The sequence below is a fragment of the Neofelis nebulosa genome, chromosome 2, assembly GCF_028018385.1.
Source record: "Neofelis nebulosa isolate mNeoNeb1 chromosome 2, mNeoNeb1.pri, whole genome shotgun sequence".
In the NCBI taxonomy this organism is placed as follows: Eukaryota; Metazoa; Chordata; class Mammalia; order Carnivora; family Felidae; genus Neofelis; species Neofelis nebulosa.
Genome location: NC_080783.1, coordinates 2,773,270 through 2,795,848, shown reverse-complemented (window position 1 = coordinate 2,795,848; position 22,579 = coordinate 2,773,270). Strand labels below are relative to the sequence as shown.

General features: G+C 52.5%; 1 protein-coding gene across 10 annotated transcripts in view; it reads left to right on the top strand.

The window, feature by feature from the left end:
- The window catches only part of TRAF3IP1 (TRAF3 interacting protein 1), a 63,196-nt gene that overhangs the window by 7,277 nt on the left and 33,340 nt on the right, over positions 1-22,579 (top strand). For 4 of the 10 annotated variants that reach the window (XM_058699433.1, XM_058699469.1, XM_058699498.1 and 1 more), the window contains exons 6-16: positions 1,229-1,300; positions 2,433-2,508; positions 4,860-4,961; positions 6,413-6,508; positions 9,963-10,064; positions 12,241-12,261; positions 13,149-13,212; positions 13,620-13,703; positions 14,791-14,914; positions 15,115-15,151; positions 20,571-20,647. In XM_058699433.1, coding sequence (XP_058555416.1) covers positions 1,229-1,300; positions 2,433-2,508; positions 4,860-4,961; positions 6,413-6,508; positions 9,963-10,064; positions 12,241-12,261; positions 13,149-13,212; positions 13,620-13,703; positions 14,791-14,914; positions 15,115-15,151; positions 20,571-20,647 — 855 coding nt within the window. Of the gene's footprint in view, positions 1-1,228; positions 1,301-2,432; positions 2,509-4,859; positions 4,962-6,412; positions 6,509-9,962; positions 10,065-12,240; positions 12,262-13,148; positions 13,213-13,619; positions 13,704-14,790; positions 14,915-15,114; positions 15,152-20,570; positions 20,648-20,860; positions 22,318-22,579 lie in introns of those variants that run through there. The other 6 variants (XM_058699488.1, XM_058699443.1, XM_058699451.1 and 3 more) reach the window with 6 other exon arrangements.

Here is a 22,579-nt window from a genome sequence, read left to right as displayed (position 1 = left end):
ATTTTTATTTACTTATTTGTTTTTTAATTTTTAGTAGGCTCCTTGCCCAACGTGGGGCTTGAACTCACGACCCTAAGATCAAGAGTCGCCTGCTCTACCGACTGAGCCAGCCGGGCGCCCTGGGCCTGTGCTTCTGCTCAGAGCTGGTCCTCCAGGCCCCCAAAGCCGGCCGTCGGGTGGTTTTGCGGGGCCAGCTGCTCCCATGTAAATCTGGGGTTCCTCTGCGGGGTCTGCAGGGCAGTGCTCGCTGGTGGTGAGGACACCCCGTGTGGACACCTCCCAGGGAACCAGGCTCCGGGACTTTGGTACAGGCGGCTCTGGGGAGGCTCCCGTCCTCACCCTCCGTCAGCTCCCTTGACTCTCTTCCACTCGATTTCTGTCTGGAAGAGACGATGACCAGACCTTCTCAGGTTGGCGGCGCCTCAGATGAGGCGGGTGGTTGGTGTGTCTAGAGTGTGGGGGCGCGGGGGGGGGGAGGGCCAGGTGTCAGGGCTGGGGGTACGGTGACTCCTCACCCTCAGGGGACAGCGGGGCGGGCGAGGGGCTGCGCACAGAGCCTGATGCCTTCCGCAGGGAGTTAGGAGGACAGCCTGGTGCCTTCTGCAGGGAGTTAGGAGGACACGTGGTCGTTGACTTGAAGCGTTGTCCTTTGCTTTTCAGTCCTCGAGGAGGGCGATCTCTGTGCAGTCTCTCCTGCTCTCTCCTCCTCACATCAAGATGTGTCTGTTAGAGACCTGACTGTAGGACTGAGTCGGCGTGTGCAGTTTGCGCGCAATTTGCTCTGGGAGAACTTTCCCGATGCACAGCCTGAAGCCTTTGCTTACAAAGAAGCGTCCATTCGGACGTTGCCCCACTCTCGGAAGCATGGACTGTGGCTGCGTGTCCGTTTCTGTTCACTCCTTACCCCGTTTCCAGATTCCTGTGTCTCGCTGAGAAGTTTGGCCTGGTGTGGGGATCCCGCATGTCTAGGAGATGCCGTTCCGTAGTTTCCCAAGAGGCACCGCCCTGACCCCGTGGCCCTGCCCGGTCTGCCCCGTGGAGAAAGGTCCCGGAAGGCCCTTTGGAAACATGGGTGGCGTCAGGCCTGGAGTGTGACCGATGCTCTTAAGGGAAAGTGATCTTGCTGCTGGTCAGCAAGAAACATCTCGCATCTTGATGTGTTTGTAGATGTCACAGATTTGAATACCAACAGAATATGATGAGTTATTGTTGTTTTTTTTTTTTACAGTCCTCGAACTCAGGGGAGGTGTCTAAAAAGTTGTCAGATGGATCTGTGAAAGACTCCAAAGCTGAAACAGAGGTAAACTTTAAAAAATAATTTCAAGAGACGTAAACGGGTAGCTGTGTCGATGTGGTGACCGCAGCACTGTGGCCTTTTCCCGCCCACGGAGACCCGGGCGCGGGACATGGCCAGGCTCACGCAGGAGTCCGGATGTCCATGGTGGGCTGTGGGCTTTCCTTATTCGTTTATTTGACAAGTATGATGTATGGGGTACAAAGGGATGGGGGCGTCGTCCGGGAGAGGGTCCAATCTCCAGGCAGACAGGGAAAGCAGGGGCACTGGAGGGACCCCTCCAAGCTGTGTCCGGCCTATGTGGAACCCTGCGGTGCGTATCCTACAGCTGGGGGACAGCCGAGGCTGGGCCATGTCATCTCTGCGCCTCTGGGCCCCAGAGGTTAGACTCATCCCGACTTTCACAGTCCAGTTTGCATTTCAGAAAGTGTATCCAGGCAGCTTCAGGGAAGATGGACGAGGTGTGGAATGGAGGCTGGGGGCCGGTTAGGAGTCATCCTGGCAGGTGCAGCAAAACCACAGCGGCTGCTTTGTGCTGTCTTTAATTTTTTTTTTTTCAACGTTTTTTATTTATTTTTGGGACAGAGAGAGACAGAGCATGAATGGGGGAGGGGCAGAGAGAGAGGGAGACACAGAATCAGAAACAGGCTCCAGGCTCCGAGCCATCAGCCCAGAGCCTGACGCGGGGCTCGAACTCACGGACCGCGAGATCGTGACCTGGCTGAAGTCGGACGCTCAACCGACTGCGCCACCCAGGCGCCCTGTGCTGTCTTTAAACGTGAACGCTCGCACTGTGAATTGTTACGGACAGACGCGTGTGAGTGAATAGCGTATCGCCGCCGAGAGTGAGTCCTCGGGAACACAGCTGCTAAGATAGTGTTTCTCAGTGTGGCTGGTGGACTGCTGGCCTTTTTAGGCCTTTGCAGAAGATTGGTTTCTGACTGGAGAGTGAAGGGGCCTCCGTGTGTTCAGTTCAGCCTCAGGTCTGGAGCAGCCCCGTTCCGCTCTCGGGCGTCTGGATGGCGGTGTTCGGTTTGCTCTTCGTTCTTTGTTAAGCAGAGCTTGCATAGGAAGTCTGCTCAACGTGTTGCTGTGACACACGCCCTGATTCGTTCCTTCTCCTTCTCTTTTCTTTAAGACTGAGGTTTCCACTAGAGCGTCTGGGTCCATGACAGCAAAGATGTCAAAACGGCGATCCAAAAATTCAATGGAAGGTACTGCAAATTTATCATTATAAGTAACTGAAAATATGGAAATGGGTCACCGTATCTGGTAGAAAAAAGTCCTGTGGCTAGAAGGCAGATGTACCATTGGGGGAATGAACAAAGACTATGTGAAAGGGGTGAAGATATGTCTGTCTGTCTGTCTCTTTCTCCCTCTCTCCCTCCCTCTCTCCCTTCCTCTTTCCCTTCCTCTCCCTCTGTCTCCCGTGCATGTGTGTGTGTGAGCCCATGACACCAGGGGCGGGGGAGCGCCTCTTTGCTGGAGATCTGTTGCAGTCTGGAAGATGTGCTCAAATTTTAATCTTCCGGAAATGGTTGCCGGTCGCCCGTGTTTCCTTGACTCTGGTCGTGTGAATCGGTAGGCTCAATTTAATGCTGATGCAGAGTGGCCGACGAAAGCACCCTGCTCTTAGGTGATGTTTACCATTTAAAGATCAGCAGAAATGGTCCCCAGGAATCATGCCAAAAGCTAAGAGCTGGAGCTCAAGTGGGCAGGCCCGGCAGGGGCTTAGCCTATGGGCAGTACCCGGTTCTGACGGACCGGTAGGCGGGAGCGAGGGTCAGGCCGGTGCCGGTGAGCGCCCCTGCAGGCTTTCCAGGGAAGTGTCATGTTACTTTGAGCAGCGGTTGTGTCCGAGAAGGCATCCTTTTCCTACATCGTAGAGGTCCAGGTAGCGTGGCAGCATGCCCTAGTTGGACGTGAGAAGTGGCACGGAGAGGAGGCCGAGTCCTCTCCTCATAATGGTATGCGGTGCCCTGGAGCGTCTCTGTGCCGGCACCTGGCCTCTTGTGGGCGATCTCTGTGGGCGAGGCTCCCAGGAGGGGCCCCTGGTGCCCGGGGCAGGCAGGCTTTCGGGTGTCAGCCGAGGTGCACACCAGTTCCCCGCGCCCGACGCCTTTTCCGGTGTCTTTGAGGCTTGCCGACTTGGGTCCGTGAAAAATGAACAGTGCTGGCTCTTTTTAATTGCTAGTGAAATTGTGCATTTTTAACGTGTGTTAATCATGTGTATTGACCTCTCGGGCCTGTCCTCTCCTTTGTGGGCTCGTCACCGCCGCGATGGAGTTTCCGTGTTGTCCTTAATTTGCGCAAGCTCGCTGTCTATGAAGCATGTCTGCCGATTTTTAGATACGTGTTTGTTCTCCATCCCCCCCCCCCCCCCCCCCAGTTCATCTCTACTCGCTGTGTTTCGTTCCTCACTTGCCTGAGTGCTTGATTTTTCTGCACTGGAAGCGGCCAGTCGTGTTTTGTTTTTTGGTTTTTTTTGTAGTTTGTCTAGAGATTCAAGAGACGAAGATTTGTGCTTTTATCCTGCATTTTTATATTTAATCTTTTTAGTGACTCTGTAAGGTGAGGCTCTCAGTTTATTTTTTCGGAATAGCTCACCAGGTGTTCCAGAATTATTGATATTAAGCCATTTTATGCGCTTATTCTTCCAGGTTATTTTACAACATTGCATCAAAGAGTCTCACGTCCCTCGAACAGAACTAATTAGTTTGTCAGGATTAGGTTGCCTGTGCCCTCACTGGGGAAGACTGGACACCTGTGGTTTCGAGTCAGGACGCATGTCTCCGCCTCCCCAAGAGGACGCGTGTGCCCGTGCTGGGCGGTGTCGGCGGTCAGGATTGCGCTCGTTCGTGGTCACTTTGTTCAGCTATGGTGTCTTCTCTCCCCCCTGTTGTTAGCGATGAGTGTCAGAACGTGTGCGTGTCGCTGACTGTTGTCACTGCACCCCAAACCTTGCCCGTGTTCATCTCAGCCCATAGTTCTGTTGGTTTCGGGTTGTTTCAAGCTGACGGTTGTTACTGTCTGCTTTTCTAATAGCTCAGGGCGTGTAGTCTGAGTTGACTGGGGAGCTTGTGCCTTAGGGCTCCTTTCCCGTGGTCTCACTGAGATCCAATTACCAGAGATTCCAGGCTTTGTGATGCTGAGCTTTACCGAGGTGTCAACAAGCTGGTGGACTCTCCCCTGCCTGCCAGTCAGGCGGACCTCAGCGCCCAGCCTCCCCCACCAGAGCTGCCGTGCTCAAATGGGTACGGCACAGGGCACTCGGGCAAATGTCCAGCATCCGCAAGGTGCATGAGGCACAGGACATCTATGTTCTACTCAAGGAGATGAGCCTACGTTTACTGGAGTGTGGGGTCCCAGGTTTGTTAGACACACAGACTCTTAAAGCTCTTCCAGAATCCCCACAGAACCCAAAAAACATTCTTCGTAACAACACGATGATTTTTGCTTATGATTAAGTAGTGTCTTATGGCAGAAAAATATACTACGAGTGACTGTACAATGAAGCATTACAAGTTAAGTTTAACACATACTTTCATGTGCAATTTCACATCAGGAAGAAGGGACTCTAGAAGCAGTGAAAATAGTGCCTCCCCTGAAAAACAACATAACCCTTCCTACAGTAAAGCTAAGAAGGAACATACCGTGAAACAGCTCGGTAAGACGAAGCAAGCCCTCGTGGGGGCTGTGAATGTTGGAGAGTGACACCGCTGCTTCTCTTTGACCAGGGGACAGGTGCAGCTCTGCGGGTGGAGCCCTGCTTGAGCCGGGCCGGGGCTCTGGAGGGGTGGCTCTGGCCAGGGTGGTGCAGGCTCGGGGCGTGAAGCCCTGCCCGCCAGAGCTGCCCCAACCGTGAGTGGGTCTCCTACCATAAATCAGTGACGGGCTGAAATTGTCCATTTGAGTGTTCTGCAGATATTTCTGGAGTACCTGCCCCCCCGGGGAGTGTAACGTAGGGGGACAAGGCAGATAATAAAGAGAACGAGGGTGCTGCCTTCACGTTAATGACGAGACTTTTGATGGAAACTGTAGCCGAGAGGGGTGGGTGCGGTAGGGGCATGGTGCGTAGGCAGAGAGGCTCCGAGGACGGGCCATCTGGACAGAGAGTTGGCAAGGTGACGTGCGGGCGTCCGGGAACAGGCAGAGGCCCTGGGCGGGGGACAGCCTTGCCTGTGTGAGTGATGGGAGGCCCAGCAGCGAGGTGGGCGGGGAGGGGAAGGGAGAGGGGCCCCTGAGGAGGGAGGCCCGAGGTGTGGGCCACGTTGGTCAAGTGTTTGTAGCGAGTGTGAGCAGAAGCCCTGGGAGGACATGAGGCCGGACAGAGGCCTGATCAGACTCAGGTTTTAGAAGCATCTCCTTTTGAAACTAGAGAGGCGCAAGTATGGAGGCCGGACGGCAGGTAGGTGTCCGGGTGAGGCCGTGATGGCAGGGACCCGAGTGTCACTGGTGAGAGCAGACTGGGTGTAGGACACATTTATAGAAGGATGACAGATACGCGGGGTGACCGCGGGGCACTTGCTAGAAAGGAGAGGGCACGGAGGTAAGGTCGGTGGGGAGGGGGCTGGGCACCTGTGTGGCCCATTCACTGAAGCGATGGGTCTTTGGGAGGAGACGGTTGGGGGGATGGGCGGCAGCACGAGGAATTCTGCTTCCCGCGCACGAGGTTCAAGTGTCTGCGAACAGCCCGGTGGCGTGTGGAGACAGCAGTCGGAGGCGTAGGCCCGGGGTTCAGGGAGGGGCAGGAGCCACTGACGGTGACGTCGAAGGAGGCGGGGGTCTTTCGCACGGTGGTCTTCCCCCGACATGGAAACTCGTGTGAAATTCAAGTAGGGGACCGTGGAGATGAAGAGGGCGGGCTCTGGAGCCCGCCAGGACCTGCAGGGCGGAGGCGGTACTGCTGGGGGTCCCACAGTCCGGAGAGAGGGTGTCCTGAGAGCCGGGGGCCGGAGGGGCGGCGGGAGGAGGGGGGGAGGCGTGTGTCCTGTGACTCTGGAGGGGACGAGCGAGCATGAGCCTGGCGTAAAGCCCTGACCGTCCCAACGGGAGGACCTGCCCCACACGCAGAGTCCTCTGCAATGTTTTAATCTGTTGTTAACTATTTTGTGTCAGGAAGAAAGGAAGATAGTATGTCAGCTAAAATTTTAGGCTCCATAGTGTGTGGATTAAATGATGAACCAGATCAGGAAACTACGGCCTCGGATATAGGTAAGAAAAAGGTATTCTTTAGTTTAAATTCTTTACCACTTTGACGTAAAGTATTTATCTCGGTGTAGTTATGTTCTTTATTATTCTAATCATGATATACTGAAGATCAGAAATGATACCAAATATTGATACAATATCAATGACATTGATATTCCACTTGCTTTAATTTGCTACGTTATGATAAAGAATATTAACTCAGTTTTAGTTAACTTTTACGTGCCTTTTTACACGTGACTCATTTTCGCATCTAGATCAAGATGCTTTCTTCATCTTGCTGTTGGGATTTAGAAAAACGACGTGGACGGGTGGATAGAGAAATTATTCAGCTTTCCGGTCCTGCTCTGCTGTGTTGTATTAAGGGAATGCCCCCGATAAAGGTTTTAGGGTGCTTGCTGCGGCACGAGGGGACGTTGTTGCCCGCGGCTTGCGCTCTTACCCTGAGGCGGCAGTGGGACGTGTGCGTCGCGTCCCCGCCCTGCTGCTGTGGGGCCATTAGGTGCATGAATTCGGGATTTCAGATGGGTGATCCTTGATGAGTGTCAGTATTTGTGACGTTAAATTCTTCAGAGATATTAAGCTTGAGTGACATTTAAGAGAAAATACAGCGTAAATTTTTTTTTTATGTTTTTTTATTTTTTTATTTTTTATTTTTTTAAATTTTTTTTTTTTCAACGTTTTTTATTTTTATTTTTGGATAGAGAGAGACAGAGCATGAACGGGGGAGGGGCAGAGAGAGAGAGGGAGACACAGAATCGGAAACAGGCTCCAGGCTCCGAGCCATCAGCCCAGAGCCTGACGCGGGGCTCGAACTCACGGACCGCGAGATCGTGACCTGGCTGAAGTCGGACGCTTAACCGACTGCGCCACCCAGGCGCCCCATATGTTTTTTTAAATTTATTTTTGAGAGAGAGAGAGAGACAGCGTGAGCACGAGTGGGGGTGGGGCAGAGGGGGTTCTCACCGACGAACTTGACGGCGGGGGGTGGGGGCGTGCTGCCGTTCGGCCACATCCTCTCAAAGTATATGGATCTCCTTTCTGCGGAGGCTCAGCTGCGGGCAGCTCCGAGGAGGGGAGCCCCGGGCAGCCCCCGTAGCACGGGAGAGGGGTGGGTGGTGCCGGTCGTGTGAGCGGAGACCGCCACCTGGGGCAGCCGGCCGGGCGGTCTGCCCGTGTCCCAGACCAGAGGGAAGACCCCATTCCTGCCGTTGCCACCTCTTGGCCTCGAGCAAGCTTCCTGGGTGCGTGGTCCGAGCCGCAGGCCCCTCTGCGCTCAGTGGGTGTAGAAGCACCTGCCTTGAGGCTGAATGAGCTCCGCTCACAAAGTGGCCAGCTTGTCGCACGTGGGCCACACGGCACCTGCTTTGCAGATACCCTGTTAGTTACTGTGGGTCTCGTGCTGAGATGGTCTGATGGGATGGAAGTACACCCGAGTGGCTGTTTAGACCTGTGCCCTCACTTGGTGGGTGTTCTCTCTGGAAACCTGTGGCACACAGTTCTCAGTCGAGAGCTTCGCAGAGATTGGAACGGAGCCCGGTGCCCCCTGGCGGCCACGAGTGGAGCCCTGCACCCCGTCCCTGGGCGGTCCCCTCCCTCCGCCCCCTGTCCCTACGTCCCGCCCCTGCAGGTCACCAGCATGCCTGTCACAGGGGTCATCTCGTGCTGTCGGGACTCCGCTTCCTCAGCTGCCTCACCGTGGCCGATTTTCCAGTTGGGCGTGATTTCCAGATCCAGTGCTGGGTCTGCTCACTGAGCCTTTCCTCCCGGGTCTCCTCACCCTGAGCTGGTGCTGCTAAGCTATGTTGGCCCTGTTGTGCCTGCTCCCCGGGCCCTGGCCTGACTTTGGCCGCAGTGGCCCGGCCGCGGGACCGGGGCGTCACAGGAGCGTTCCTGCGTTTTGCTGTGTCCTCCCTCTTGCTCTCCCAGGCGCCCCGAACCACCCCACAGGGAAGCTGTCCGCTTCTTCCCTGCTCCGTATCGGAGCGCCAGCTGCGTGATGGGCCCGTTCTCTCTGCCGCTGTTTGACGGGACATGGGGACATCCTTAGAGCTGCGTTGTGCTCGGGTGCTCTCACCCATGTCCTGTTGCTTTGTTGTGTACAACTTTTTATTATAAAAATGCAGAGTTGGGGCACCTGGGTAGCTCAGGGTCAAGTGTCTGACTTCAGCTCAGGTCACGATCTCACAGTCTGTGGGTTCTAGCCCCGTGTCGGGCTCTGTGCTGACGGCTCGGAGCCTGGAGCCTGCTTCGGATTCTGTATGTCCCTCTCTCTCTGCCACTCCCCTGCTTGCACTCTGTCTCTCCGTCTCTCTCTCAAAAATAAACATTAAAAAGAAAGAAAGAAAGAATGCCACAAGACCTTGGAAGAGGTGAAATGGTGCAAAGTGTCATTGGTCCCCTTGAGATATAGGCAGAGGCGATGCATTTGGAAATCACTTACCGTGTGGTGGGTTTGTATAGTGTAGGAAAGTTTTGACACTTTCAAATAAAGTGTAACAACCTATAGTTCTAGGGTTTTCTTTTAAAATTGATAATCTACAGTCGCCAAGCTGATGTTTAAGTTCAGATTTATTTTTGAGGTTGGTATATCATATTGATTCTTTGGTTGTCTTATAGATCATAAATAATTATTGGAATCAGGCTGTTTAAAGCATTTTTATAGATCAAACAAAATTTCCTTAGAAAATCGCATGTCTTCTGTTGTATGTAGTTCTATTACATAAAATCAGGTCTTTGATAGTCAATGATAGCTTGATTCTGATATAAACTGTTTATTTGAATACTTTAAAGAAATTGTAAGGTTGTGTTTCAGGAAAGGGAACAATTTTTCTAATTTTATTTTTGTCTCCTGATTTCATTTTAGAGAGTGAGGTCCTGTGGTGATGGGTTAGCTTTCTACCCTGGGTCCTGCCACAGTTTAAAATCGGTTCCTCTAGCACCTCCCACCCCTTATTTTTAGTATAAAAAATGTTTTATTAGGTGTTTGATATTTTTTCTATTTTCATAGACATTGGCACATTAGCCATCAGTACACAAGTTATTTGGGAACTTTCAATCTCTAGGACTGTGTACCGTGCTGGAAGGATTTTTCTCTTCGCCCTGCTTTCCTGACACGGCCACCTATTTGCGGCTTCTCAGTTGGGCCTGGCCGCGGTGGGGAGGCGGGTGGAGAAGGTTCTGGACATGGCGGTGGAGGGGCTAGTTGGCTTCGGCCGTGGGGACTCCATGCCTCCGCCTGGGCTGAGTGGGCCTGGGGTCTGCTCACAGTCCGGGCACCCCTTCCCTCTCCTGATCCCACAGCCCCGCTGAGAGGAACGTTCTGGGTGTGAGTTCTCCAAAGCTGCCTTCGGTGGGTGTTCTGGGAGTTTGTGGGGTGGGAGAGCCGGGTAAGTGCTGGAGCCGGAGGGGACCTGCCTGCGTGCGTCTTCATGACCCATTTTAAACTGTTTTACGTCAGGCACGAAAGAAGCTAATACTAACTCAGCTAGCGTTTCACACGATAATTCAGCTAGTCTGAGGCGTGAGCACGTCGAGCCAGAACCAGCAGTGAAGCGGAAAGGTAAGCGGGACACCGTCTCCTCACTCCTCTCTCGGGAGGGAGAGGGGTCCCCCCAGATGTAACCCCGGGGGGCTCCTCTCTCCCCAGAGGGCGGCGGCCAGGTCCCCTTGGCTTTCTGACCCACACGGAGTCCAGTCCCTGGTTCTTCATCGGGACTGGATGTGGTGGGTGGCCCACTGTTGCCTTTTCACATCAGCTGGGCTAGGGCAGGCTGGTCACTGCGTGGTGACCCCAGTGTCCTTTCTGGGGTGGTGGGCGGAGCCGGGAACGACCCGAACCGAGCTTCAGAGTCACTGCTGGAGTCCCGTCGGCCCAGCCGCACACCTCCCACATTTTGTGTTCAAAGAGGACTTTTAAACAGCTCGGGACACTGCCCTGACCCGACGTTTCTGTCATGTCCTCGGGGTGTCCTAAGTCGCACCTTGGTGAGATTCTGCTCTGGGCCTGGCTTTTGTCTGCATCGAGAAAACATTGTGGTGAAAGTTGCGTCCGGCGTTTGTTGGGCACGTGTCGGGCTCTGAGGGGACGTCCTGCAGCCAGCGTCTGCGGGCCGGGTGACACTTGTCGGCTCGTGCACGCCGCAGGCCGGGTGCGTGGCAGGCCCGAGGCGGTGGGCGCGGGGACCCGGCCTGGGGGGCGCCGTGTGGTGAGGGGTACTGGCCGGGAGCGTGGGGGCCACGGGGCCACATGGGGCCGGGTGCGTGCTGGCTGAGCAGCTGAATCGCACGTGGGTCGCGTCAGTTTGGTCCAGGCGGGGGCAGCCTGGGCCGTGTGGGCGGTGGGGGGACAGGCAGGTTCTGCGGTGCTCCGGGCAGGGTCTGCCCAGGGAGGGGGTGTGTGTGGGCGGGGAAAGAGGCAGAGCTGGTGAAGGGTCCGGACGAGACCTGCACCCCTGAGGCTGGAGCCCTCGCCAAAGGGCGGGGGACCCCGCCTGTGAAGGGGTGAGGCCGCCGTGAGCTCACCATCCGGGTGTCGGCCTTGAGCTCCAGCAGCCGCGCGGTGTGTCCCCAACCCGATGGCGTGAGTTTCGACGAGAGCTTAGGAGTCTGGGGTCCAGGGCCAGGCAGCACGGTGTCGAGGAGAGGGTCTGCTGCTACCTGCTTTGGCCCCAGGGCAGGCCCGTCCCGGGGTTGAGCCCAAGCCCCCCGTTGCCATCACCCCGTCCTTCCAGTGGTGCTGTCTGGAAGCGCCATTTCCAGGTGCTTCCTAACCACCAATCCACAGTTGCACTGGGCCTGGCCCCTGCCGTGTCACTCTGTGCAGCGTGACCTCCGGGAGGCTCCTGTGTTCCCTACATATGGGCCCTGTAGGGCCTCCCGGTTCCCGTCGCCCCGGAGGCGTGGTCTCTCCTGTCCCTAGAGCCACCTTCTTTGGGGCACCATTCACGTGGCTCTATGACCGGTGACCAGAACGTTCTCAAGTGCGCCTCAGCGGGCAGGCCCGAGGTGTCCGAGGAGCACTCTTCCCCCTGTGGGTGCGTGTGTGCCCTCGGGGCGACCCCGGGTCCCTGGCGCTGACTCGGACCCATGCAGCTTCAGTGCTTCTGCAAACGTGGTCGTGTCACACAGAGATTGTCCTCCTGTGACTTGGGGTCCACCCCACCCCTGCTGTGCTTCCACTCGTGTGCTTGTGGCCACGTAGGTCCACAAAAAGCTTTGTCCCCAAAAAGCAGCCCTTGAAGAAGGGTCCTGGGTGAAAAGAGCAAAGGTAGCCCATAGGGAGCTAGGCCTTGGCAGAGCCCTTCTGGCCAGCTCTGCGGGGAGGGCCCCGCCGCTCTTGTCCAGTCGTCAGAGTGCCCAGAGCCTTGTTTGCCAGGTCACCCCTCTCGTCCCTCGTGTCCCCGTCGGTCTGCTGGCGGCTCCCTGGGCGTATCAGCTGTTGCCGTGTATCTTTCATCTGTGTGTGTGATCCCCTCTCTTCGTATCCCTTTTGTCTTTTCACTAATGGCATTTTATGGGTCATGGTTTCCTTTCTTCTTTGTCTTTCCATCTTTGAAAACGAAGTGATCACAGTGGGACACTGGAAAAGGCTCCGAGGAAGGGGCCGTGTTTTCCCGACAGGCGTTTGTGTTACTTAGTTTGTGTTTTTCCCTAGTCCTGCTCGTTTCATATTCCGAGCTTCACTAAAACAAAAGTCGGTTTTCTGATGTGCCTTTTTTTATTTTTTTATTTTTTAGGTGACTCCCCTAGTGATACAGGTAAGGAATGGCCTGAACTAAATGTGTTTGCTATAAATTGTGTGTGTGTGTGTGTGTGTGTGTGTGTGTCAATAAGAACATGTACTCTCAGATTTGTTAAGGAACCATATGTGCACCACTTTAAGATTTAATCTACACACCTTATGTTCCAGAAGAATGCATCTTAGGACTCTTTCCAGAGTAAAAAGTACATTTCTAAATTCAAATTTTGATTCATCCTATTCTCTAAAATATAAAGGCTTCTTACTTTAAATAGTGGGGTGAATTTAATTGCCTTAGTAGAGTTTGTTACTTACTGATTAAGTCTTTTCACCAAAATGAAGAAGCTTTATTCAGATTATAAAAACAATTTGGTCCATACCCAAAGTAGAATCTGTTTAAATGCAGAAAAACATGAAGAAGGAGATGAAAAGCACTGTTTCTCATGGAAATGACCGTCCTTCTAGGACCCCTGTCGTGTGTGTGTGTGTGTGTGTGTGTGTGTGTGTGTGTGGTGATGAGATACGCCCGTTACTGTTACATGTTGGAGTGATGACGTTTTGTGCAGAGGGCCCGGTGTGCGGCTGGAGTTACCCACCGCCCGTCACTAATACATGGTGGCAGGTGACCCTCTTGACACCGCTGATTACACACGTCCATCCTTCTCAGGTTGTAGCTGACCGGATCCACCCACCTTTTGAAAGAAACGGAATCGGTTTGTACTTCCAGGGTTTGAACGCCGTCTCCCAGATCTTCACCACCTCTAGAAACGACTGTTCTGTCTTCATTAAAATGATGGATGAATAAAGCTCATTTGCATTTGCACTTACCTGATGGCTGTCTTTTCAAGCACTTACCTATTTGTGTTTCTTCCTTTGTGAATTGCTGATGCGATTGTCACGCTTCAGAAGAAGTCGGACCTTCTGTCCAGGAGAAATCCGAGCTGCTGAGCGAGCTTCCGGCCAACATCAGGTCTGCGGCCAACGTGCTCTCTCTTTGCACCTTCTGCCGTTTGTCCAGTGCTTGAGCTTAATTATGAGGAAATACCTGTACAAAGCACGCAAAAACCGTTTGCTTAATTTTCACATGCTGGGTATAAGTAACTACACATAGGGCATTTTAAAGATTTAGGGAAATTCATAATTATGGTAATGTTTTGATTACTTTTTGGATCTTAAATTTAATGAAAATCTAGGATTAAAAGACGGATACTTCCAACTTGTCAGGTTACTGGAATGTTCTTAATGCTCTGCAGACTGCGTCCTGACCAGTTGACGGTGGGAGATTAGCGATGACATTGACCTGGGTTTTCTGTTGTCCCCTTTGAAATGTGCAAGTGTGTCACATTCCCTCTCTGGTTTTCCAATATCTGGGTTTAGAAAACCACCTCGGCCTGGGAGTGCGAGACCAGCGCCTCCCCGGGTGAAGCGGCAAGACGGGGCGGAGGCGCTCACGGCGGACAGGTGAGGCCTCTGCTGCGAGGCAGGGTGAGGGTGGAGAGGGCTTCCTGATGGGGGAGTGTGTGTGGGAGGGGTTCGGGGCACGCCGGGGGCGGTGGGGGGGGAGCACGGGGCAAAGCAAGGCTGGGCCCCGCCGGGGGCAGGGTGATGCTTTTGAGGGTTGAAGGGCCTGGTGCCGGAGAAACGTGTACTGTTTCAAGAGCTCCCGCCCAAGCACAGGTTCCCTCCTGACCTTGTACAAGGTCCCCGAAGCCAGGAAGAGGGTGTGCACGTGTGCATGCGAGCCTGCATGTGTGTGCGTGCACTTGGCTGTGCTGTGATCGTGGGGAGGGAGTTACGGGTGCTCGGTGAAGCGTGGTTGTGTTAGGCAGGTCGGGAGGAGGAGAAGGCAGGTGGGAGCCGCAGTGCGTTTGGTCTGGAGGCTTGTGGTCCAGGCACACAGGAGTTAGTGTGCGAGCAGAGGGGAGCTGACAGCGGCCTGCAGTGGGGTGGCAGTGGGCGGGGCAGTTCCTGAGAGTGGCCACGGGAGGCCTGAGAGAGCCCTAGGATGGAAGCGGTCACCTGGGGAGACAGGGCCAGGCCTGCGGGCTGGGCAGCTGGGTGTTAGGCTGACTCAGACCGGTGGTAGGACTCGGGGGAGAGGAGGTGCTGGGCAGGGAGCAGGACCCAGAAAAGTGGGACCGGGGGAGGCTGCTGTGTTCCTGGGAGAGACCCAGAAGCAGGGGTCTGTGGCCACATTGCCACCCCTGCCCTGGTGTTGCAACTTGGAAGAATAGGGCCCTCCAGGTGAGGGGCTGCTGGCGGAGGGCTGGTGTCCAGAGAGTGTGGCCAGGGGAGGGGCAAGGCTCTGGGTGGGGGAGGCTCTGGGGGCCCTTGTGAGATAGGGGCACAGGGAGGGGGCTGGGTGAGGACCAGAGGCCGACATTAGTGGGGGCACAGAGGGCAGGACTCACAGGGACCCAGGCCTGCATTCTGTGATGTTCTGGAGGTGGTTGGTGGTTGAACTCCTCCCTTGGCGCCCGGGGTGCATGGGATTGATGCAGACGTGTGGCCAGCACATTCCTGTGTGATGTGATTTCTGGTGCTCCAGGACAGGGAGTGGCAAAGCCGTGGCCAGTGTAATTGTGGATGCACAGAACTCCGACGGTGAGGAAGACGACCAGTTTGTGGTGGAGGCCGCCCCCCAGCTCCCTGAGATGTCTGAACTTGAAGTGGTGAGTTAACGGCAGCGTGTTTTTGTAGTTGCGCTTGGACAACTCTGGAATCCGTGCTCCCGCATTCAGGTTCCGGAGACGAACGTTCCTCTAACCTTTCAGTTAGATGTCCGCCTTCTTTAATTTTGTCGTTGCTTTGGGGACCTCCGCAGAGGCAGGATTTCGAGAATCAGCTTTTTCCTCCTTCCTTTCCTGCCCAGGTGCCAGCGGTAGACGTGGAGGAAGAGGAGAAACATGGTGAGTGTGGGGTGCGCACAGCTGTGCACGGGAGGGGTCCCGTGCCCTTGAGCTCTGAGCGCCCCGTGTCGGCCAGGGTTCTGAGGAGCATCAGTGAGACACCGCAGCACGGATGGGCTCCTCCTCGGTTGGTGGCTCGTAGTCCCGGATTCGAGGGGCTCAGCACCCCGGGACCCTGGGGCTCGGTCAGTAGCTTCCAGCGTGGCGTGGGGTTAGGGTAGAGGTTCGACCTCTGGGGTTGTTTCCAAATCGATGATATTTGTAATATTTGTTCTCTTCCCAAATGTCTTTGATTTCAAACAGTTGCAAAAGCAGGAAGAGTCTTCTAATGAACCAACCCCCTTGTACCCATCACATGGCTTCAGCCGTGATCGGCTCATCTCGTTTTCTCTAAGCCTCTGCCTGCTGCAGACCCCCATTCCCCCACGCTGTTTTCTTTGTTTTGTTTTTAAGTTTTTATTTATATTCCACTTGGTCAACATATATTGTAATGTCAGCATCAGGAGTAGCATTCAGTGGGGCACCTGGGTGGCTCAGTCACTTGAGTGTCCGATTTTGGCTCAGGTCATGATCTCGCAGTTCGTGGGTTCGAGCCCCGCATCGGGCTGTGTGCTGACAGCTCAGAGCCTGGAGCCTGCTTCGGATTCTGCGTCTCCCTCTCTCTCTCTCTCTGCCCCTCCCCTGCTCGTGCTCTGTCTCTCTCTCTTTCAAAAATAAACATTAAGGGGCGCCTGGGTGGCGCAGTCGGTTAAGCGTCCGACTTCAGCCAGGTCACGATCTCGCGGTCCGTGAGTTCGAGCCCCGCGTCAGGCTCTGGGCTGATGGCTCGGAGCCTGGAGCCTGTTTCCGATTCTGTGTCTCCCTCTCTCTCTGCCCCTCCCCCGTTCATGCTCTGTCTCTCTCTGTCCCAAAAATAAATAAAAAACGTTGAAAAAAAAAGAGGAGGACACTCTGTCCTTTAAACGGAGGACAATCTGACTGTCCTTTAAACAGAGGGCACTCTGTCCCTTAAACGGAGGACACTCTGTCCCTTAAGAGGAGGGCACTCTGACTGTCCCTTAAACGGAGGGCACTCTGACGTCCCTTAAGAGGAGGACACTCTGTCCTTTAAACAGAGGACAATCTGACTGTCCTTTAAACAGAGGGCACTCTGTCCCTTAAACGGAGGACACTCTGTCCCTTAAGAGGAGGGCACTCTGACTGTCCCTTAAACGGAGGGCACTCTGACTGTCCCTTAAACGGATATTAAACCTGACCCTGGGGGCGACTGGGTGGCGCAGTCGGTTAAGCGTCCGACTTCAGCTCAGGTCACGATCTCGTGGTTTGTGAGTTCGAGCCCCGCGTCAGGCTCTGGGCTGATGGCTCGGAGCCTGGAGCCTGCTTCCGATTCTGTGTCTCCCTCTCTCTCTGCCCCTCCCCCGTTCATGCTCTGTCTCTCTCTGTCCCAAAAATAAATTAAAAAAAAAAAGTTGCAAAAATAAACATTAAAACACAATTCTTCAAAAGGAGTAATAGCATTCAGTGGCTCATCCCTTGCATAAAGACCCAGTGCTCAATCCTGACAAGCTCCCTCCTCAATGCCCATCACCCCTCTGAACCATCCCCCACCCGCCTCCCTCCATCACCTTCAGTTTGTTCTCTTTCATTAAGAGTCATGGTTTGTTTCCCTCTTTTTTCCCCCTCCCATGTTTGTTTTGTTTCTTAAATTCCATGTATGAGTGAAATCATATATTTGTTTTTCTCCGATTGGCAAGATTACCTTCTTTTTGATGGCTGAGTAGTATTCCAGTGTGTGTGTGTGTGTGTGTGTGTGTGTTTGTGTGTGTGTGTGTGTGTGTGTGTATGTATCACATCTTCTTTATCCATTCGTTAGTCGATGGACATTTGGGTTCTCTCCATAGTTTGGCTATTGTTGGTAGTGCTGCTATAAATATTGGGGTGCATGTGCCCCATCAATTCTGTATGTTTCTGTCCTTTGGGTGAATACCTATTCATATTTATCCAAATTACCCAATTGCTGGGTCATAGGGTAGTTCTATTTTTAACTTTTTGAGGAACCTCCATATTGTTTTCCAGAGTGGCTACACCAGTTTGCATTCCCACCAACAGTGCAAAAGAGTTCCCCTCTCTCTGCATCCCTGCCAACACCTGTTGTTTCTTATGTTGTTAATTTTAGCCACTCTGATAGGTGTGAGGTGGTTTCTCAGTGTGGCTTTGATTTGTGTTTCCCTGATGATGAGTGACATTGAGCATCTTTTCATGTGTCTGTTGGCCATCTGGATGTCTTCTTGGGAAAAGTATCTATTCATGTCTTCTGCCCATTTCTTCACTGGGTTATTTGTTTTTTGGGTGTTGAGTTTGATAAGTTCTTATAGATTTTGAATACTAACCTTTTATCCAATATGTTGTTTGCAAAGATCCTCTCCTTTTCCTTTGGCTGCTTTTAGTTTTGTTGGTTGTTCCCTTTGGTGTGCAGAAGCTTTTTGTCTTGATGAAGCCCCAGTGGTTCATGCTTGCTTTTGTTTCTTTTGCCCCCGGCCATGTGTCTAGTAAGAAGTTGCTGTGGCCGAGGTCAAAGGGGTTGCTGTCTTTGTTCTCCTCTAGGATTTTGATGGTTTCCTGTCTCCTCCAGATTGTTTTCAAGTCCTGGAGAAGATCATTTCTTCTGTTAACATGTCATGTTAACGTGTCCCTCTAAAAGAGAAGGGCTCTTTAAAAATATATATATAACTATAATTCTACTGTGGTAACAAAACAATTTCTTAATGTCAGCAAATATTGTTTTCCTAGTTGTTTTGTATATTTTTTCTACTTTGAGTCAGAATCCAAATAAGGCCCCTGCGTTGCAGCTGATTGATGTTAACTCTTAGGTCTCTCTTAACCTCCCTCCCCTTTTCCCTCATAACGTATTTGTTGAAGAAGCTGGTTGGTTGTCCGTAAGAGTTTCCCACAGTTGGGTGTTGCCTGTGATATGCCTGTGGTTTTTCACATGCTCTTCTGTGCTTGTAACTTGGTTCCAGAGACCCAATCAGGTGCCAGAATACTTAGTAGGTGGTGGTGCTTCTTCCTGACGTCTGCGTCTCTCTCTGCTTGTGATGTTAGCCTGGTGGCAGGACGGACCTGCCCTTCCTCAAGGTTAGCCGGAGGACGCCATCGTGCACAGCTTTGCCTCCCCAGCCGTGGCCCCAGGGCTCAGTCTCTATGGGAAAGGTGGGCGGCATGATTCATGCTCTCCCTTTGTTGATGGGTTTTCCTGAGTTTGTTTCCTGTCGCCATCCAAGCTGGCTGTTGAGGGTTGGTGTTGATACCTGTATGAAATCACGGGTTTCCTTTTAATACACGTAACGTGCTTCATTTCAAGCCAAGTCAGTCTTTCTCATCAGTGTTCCGACTGTCCAGTGTTGACTCAGTGGAGCCTGTTCGAGTGGCTGTCTGGGACCTTTTGACACATACCGGGAGACTTTGCAGCTTCCTCGTCTTCTGATATGGGGAAGATGTTTCAGGCTCGCTCTGCGTGTTTCCCGCCCCATATCTGGAACCTTCCATCTCTCCACGGAGCCTGGCTGCATGTTGCCTCTGGATTGGCCATCGTGTCTAGGGGTTTTCTTACCTTTTTTAAGACGAGAAAAAGGTATCCAAGTTCACGTTGGCATTTCTAACGCAGCTTTACTCTTCTAGAGTTTTTCCTAAATCTTTGATTTTATACATGCATATCTGTCTCATGCCCCGCATCCTGGCTCCTAGCGCCGTCAGCCGTCCATTTGCTGTCCCCTACGGCACGCACAGCACTTGGAGAACGCCACCACCAGTAATGAGCCGCAACAGATGACTGAAAACACTAGGAGTTTTCTTGGTAGGTCTGTCTGTTCTCAGGGTGCGTCCCATCGGGGACGGACAGCCAGTTAACGGAACAGTTCTTTGTTAGGCTACGCTTGCCACTTTGATGTTAAGTTTCTTAGTTTCATTTTGGCTTCAGTTTTTAGGCATTGAAAAATTGGATTTAATTTTGTTTTATGTATGTAAAGTAGTCACTTGTTTCCAAGGTCAAATGTACCAAGCAAGAGAGATTCAGAGATTCGGGGCTTCTGCTCTGTCCTCTCCCTCCCCCTGTAGGAAACAGTGAGAAATACGGCTTATACTTTCCTTTAAAAAGTATACGTGAATACGTGTGTGTGTGTGTGTGTGTGTGTGTGTGTGTGTGTGTGTGTCTGTCCGTTCACCGGGATCTATGCTTCTCCATCTGGCTTTTGTCACTGGGCAGCGTGTGCTGGCATTGGCTCTGCAGCGGTGCGGGGAAATGGCTTCACCCCTGCCCCCAGCCCCGGCCTCCCTCACCGACCAGGTGCTTGGGGTTTACTCAGCCAGTTTCATGTTGATGTACATTTGGGTGAGATGATGTTTTAAAGAAAATGGTGGTTTTTTTTTTTTATGGTATTTACCCCATGGGTAATTCTTTTTTTCTAAGGAAGCTGAAGACTCTTGACTTAATATAAAAGGAGTATCTTGTGCTTAGAACCAGCTCAGAATTGTCACACGTGTTTGCAACACTTCCCTGTTTAATTTACTCTTCCTCTTCATCCTTTTCCATTTACAAAGTTTTGTTTTTTTCACCTTTGAGGAGCTCATTTCTTTGAAACGCTGAAATTTTTTAAAATTTAAATCCAAGTTATTTAATATACCGTGTAATAATGATTTCAGGAATAGAATTTAGTGACTCATCCCTTACAACACCCAGTGCTCATCCCAAGAAGTGCCCTCCTCGGTGCCCCTCACCCCTTTACCCATCCCCCCTCCCACAACCCCTCCAGTAACCCTCTGTTTGTTTTCCATATTTAAGAGTCTCTTAGGTTTTGTCCCTCTCCCTGTTTTTATCTTGTTTTTGCTTCCCTTCCCTTATGTTCATCTGTTCTGTGTCTTAAAGTCCTCATGTGAGTGGAGTCATATGATGTTTGTCTTTCCCTGACTAATTTCACTTAGCATAATACCCTCCAGTTCCATCCACGTCGTTGCAAGTAGCAAGATTTCATTCTTTTTGATTGCCAAGTAATACTCCATTATATATATGAACCACATCTTCTTTATCCATTCATCCATTGATGGACGTTTGGGCTCTTTCCATACTTTGGCTCTTGTCGATACTGCTGCTGTAAACATTGGATGCATGTTCCCCTGCGAATCTGCATTTTTGTATCCTTTGGATACCTAGTAGTGAAACACTGAAACTTTATCCTTAATTTCCACCACCAGCTACTTATCAGTGTATTGCAGACTCTCTTGCACCAAATAAAGATTATTTGAAGCTGTTTTCAGTATAGAAAGAGGAAGAACAAGAAATTCGTGTCCTCCCCACCCCCTCCCCATTTAGAATGGAAGGGCTCCTCAGGGCAGACAATAACATAAAACCGCTGATTCTCAACAGGAGGGCTTGTGAAGAAGATTCTGGAGACCAAGAAAGACTATGAGAAGCTTCAGCAGCCGCCCAGACCTGGAGAGAAGGTAAGGAGGGCTTTCTGCAAAGGCTGCACACACTTGGAAGGTTCCCCCCACCTCCTCGGCCGGGAGGATAGAAAACTCAGGGCTCCTCCAGTGTGTCCCAGGTGGGGCCGCGGCCTCGCCTGGGGGCTCGGGAGTCAAGGCCAGAGGCCTGTTCTGCTTTGACCCGGTGGCCGTCCCCTTCCTGCCTGGTGCATCCCGTCTCCCTGCTTGCAGGGTCGGGAGGCTGGCCGCCTGGCCCTGGCCGATGGCAGGAGAAGAGCCTGGGCAGCTTCCGGTCTGGCTTTTCAGTCTACCTGCTGTTAGTATGTGGCCTCCAGCGGTCTTGCTTACGGGTGTGGGACGTCCTTTTGTCGGGACCCATGGGCTTCCCGCCAGCCGCCGCCACCCCTGGGCGTGTGACCCTGGGGTGCCTGCTTGCAGGCCAGGTGCCTCCAACGTCACGGCCAGGTTTCTGTTACAGCCACTTTAAAAAATAAGAGTGTATCTTCACTTACTGGTTTTTTAACAGAAAGATGTTTTTTGGATAGTTTTGCTGGCAGCCAATAATTCCAATAAGTTTTACACACACACATGCACACGTGGATAATTCTGCCTAAAACGTCCTAGTTTGTCATGAAGATGTGGCCTGAAGCCGCCAGTGAGAAGACTGGTGAGAGTGACATTCGAAGGGCCCCTGTAGTGTCACGGGGAGGGGGAGGGGGAGGGGCGGGGGGGTAATGCTGCTGAGGCCTCGCTGGACAGCCCCCGCCGCGCTGGCTCCTCTGTGGTCTGTTGTCTGTTGCTGTGGAATTTTAATGTGTCCTGCTCCCGTTCAGGCCTGCGGAGCTGGCCTGGTGTCCCTGGCCGTGTTCCTGGCACTTGAATGTGTCCCTCCAGGCTGTTCCTGGAGGTAACCTTTGAGGCTTCGCTTGGTTTAAATTTTATAGCCTTGCTTTTTATGCACAGCATGCTAGGTCTGTGAAGGTCTGCTTCAGACTTCCTCGGAAGAGTCCATTTCAGAGTAGGTATTTTGACTTTAAAGATACAAGGAAAAAAAGTCCTTGTTTGGTGAACAATTTGCTGCTTTAAAAAAAGGACAGTTAGTATGGGGGTGCCTGGGTGACTCAGGCGATAGAGTATGCAACTCTTGATTTCGGCTCAGGTCCTGATCTCATGGTTGTGGGATCGAGCCCCTGTTGGGCTCCGCGCTGGGCGTGAAGCCTGCTTCGGACTCTTTCTCTGCCCTGCCCCTTCTGCTGTGTGTGCAGGAGCGCTCGCTCGCGCGCTCTCTCTCAGAAAAATAAAAAAGTACAGTTTATTTTTTCTCTCATTATTTTTAACATTTATTTTTGAAAGAGCGCAAGTGGGAGAAGGGCAGAGAGAGAGGGAGACACAAGATCGGAAGCAGGCTCCAGGCTCCGAGCTGTCAGCACAGAATCTGACGCGGGGCTTGAACTGAAGAACTGCAAGATATGACCTGAACTGAAGTCGGTCGCTCAACCCACTGAGCCACCCAGGCACCCCAAAAAAGTACAGTTTAGTAAGTGTTTCAAGGTCTGTGTATTACAGGCAGGGGAAACGCATGCTGCTGTCTTTTCTTTAGTGTGTTGGTAAAATGTCAGGTTTACATTTCACTGACTGGTCTTCTAAAAACCTCTTAGAGTTTTTTAAATAAAAGAAATTAAAACACACCGGAAAAGTTGATGTCTTTTCTGCCTTCGCCCCAGGCCCATTGTCCCCAGGGCAGTCACAGGGAAGAGTTGGTGTGAGCCTTACTTTATAAGCAGTTCCTACTGCTTCGGGGGTTTTCGGTGCTTCCCCCCAGTGCTGGTACGTTTGCTGGTCGCTTTCTTCAGGCCACAGTGTGCTTCTGAGACCTCCCCCGTTTGGATACCTGTGGATCTAGCTTGTTCCTCTTAACTGGTAACTAGTATTCTGTGGTTTATTAATTCC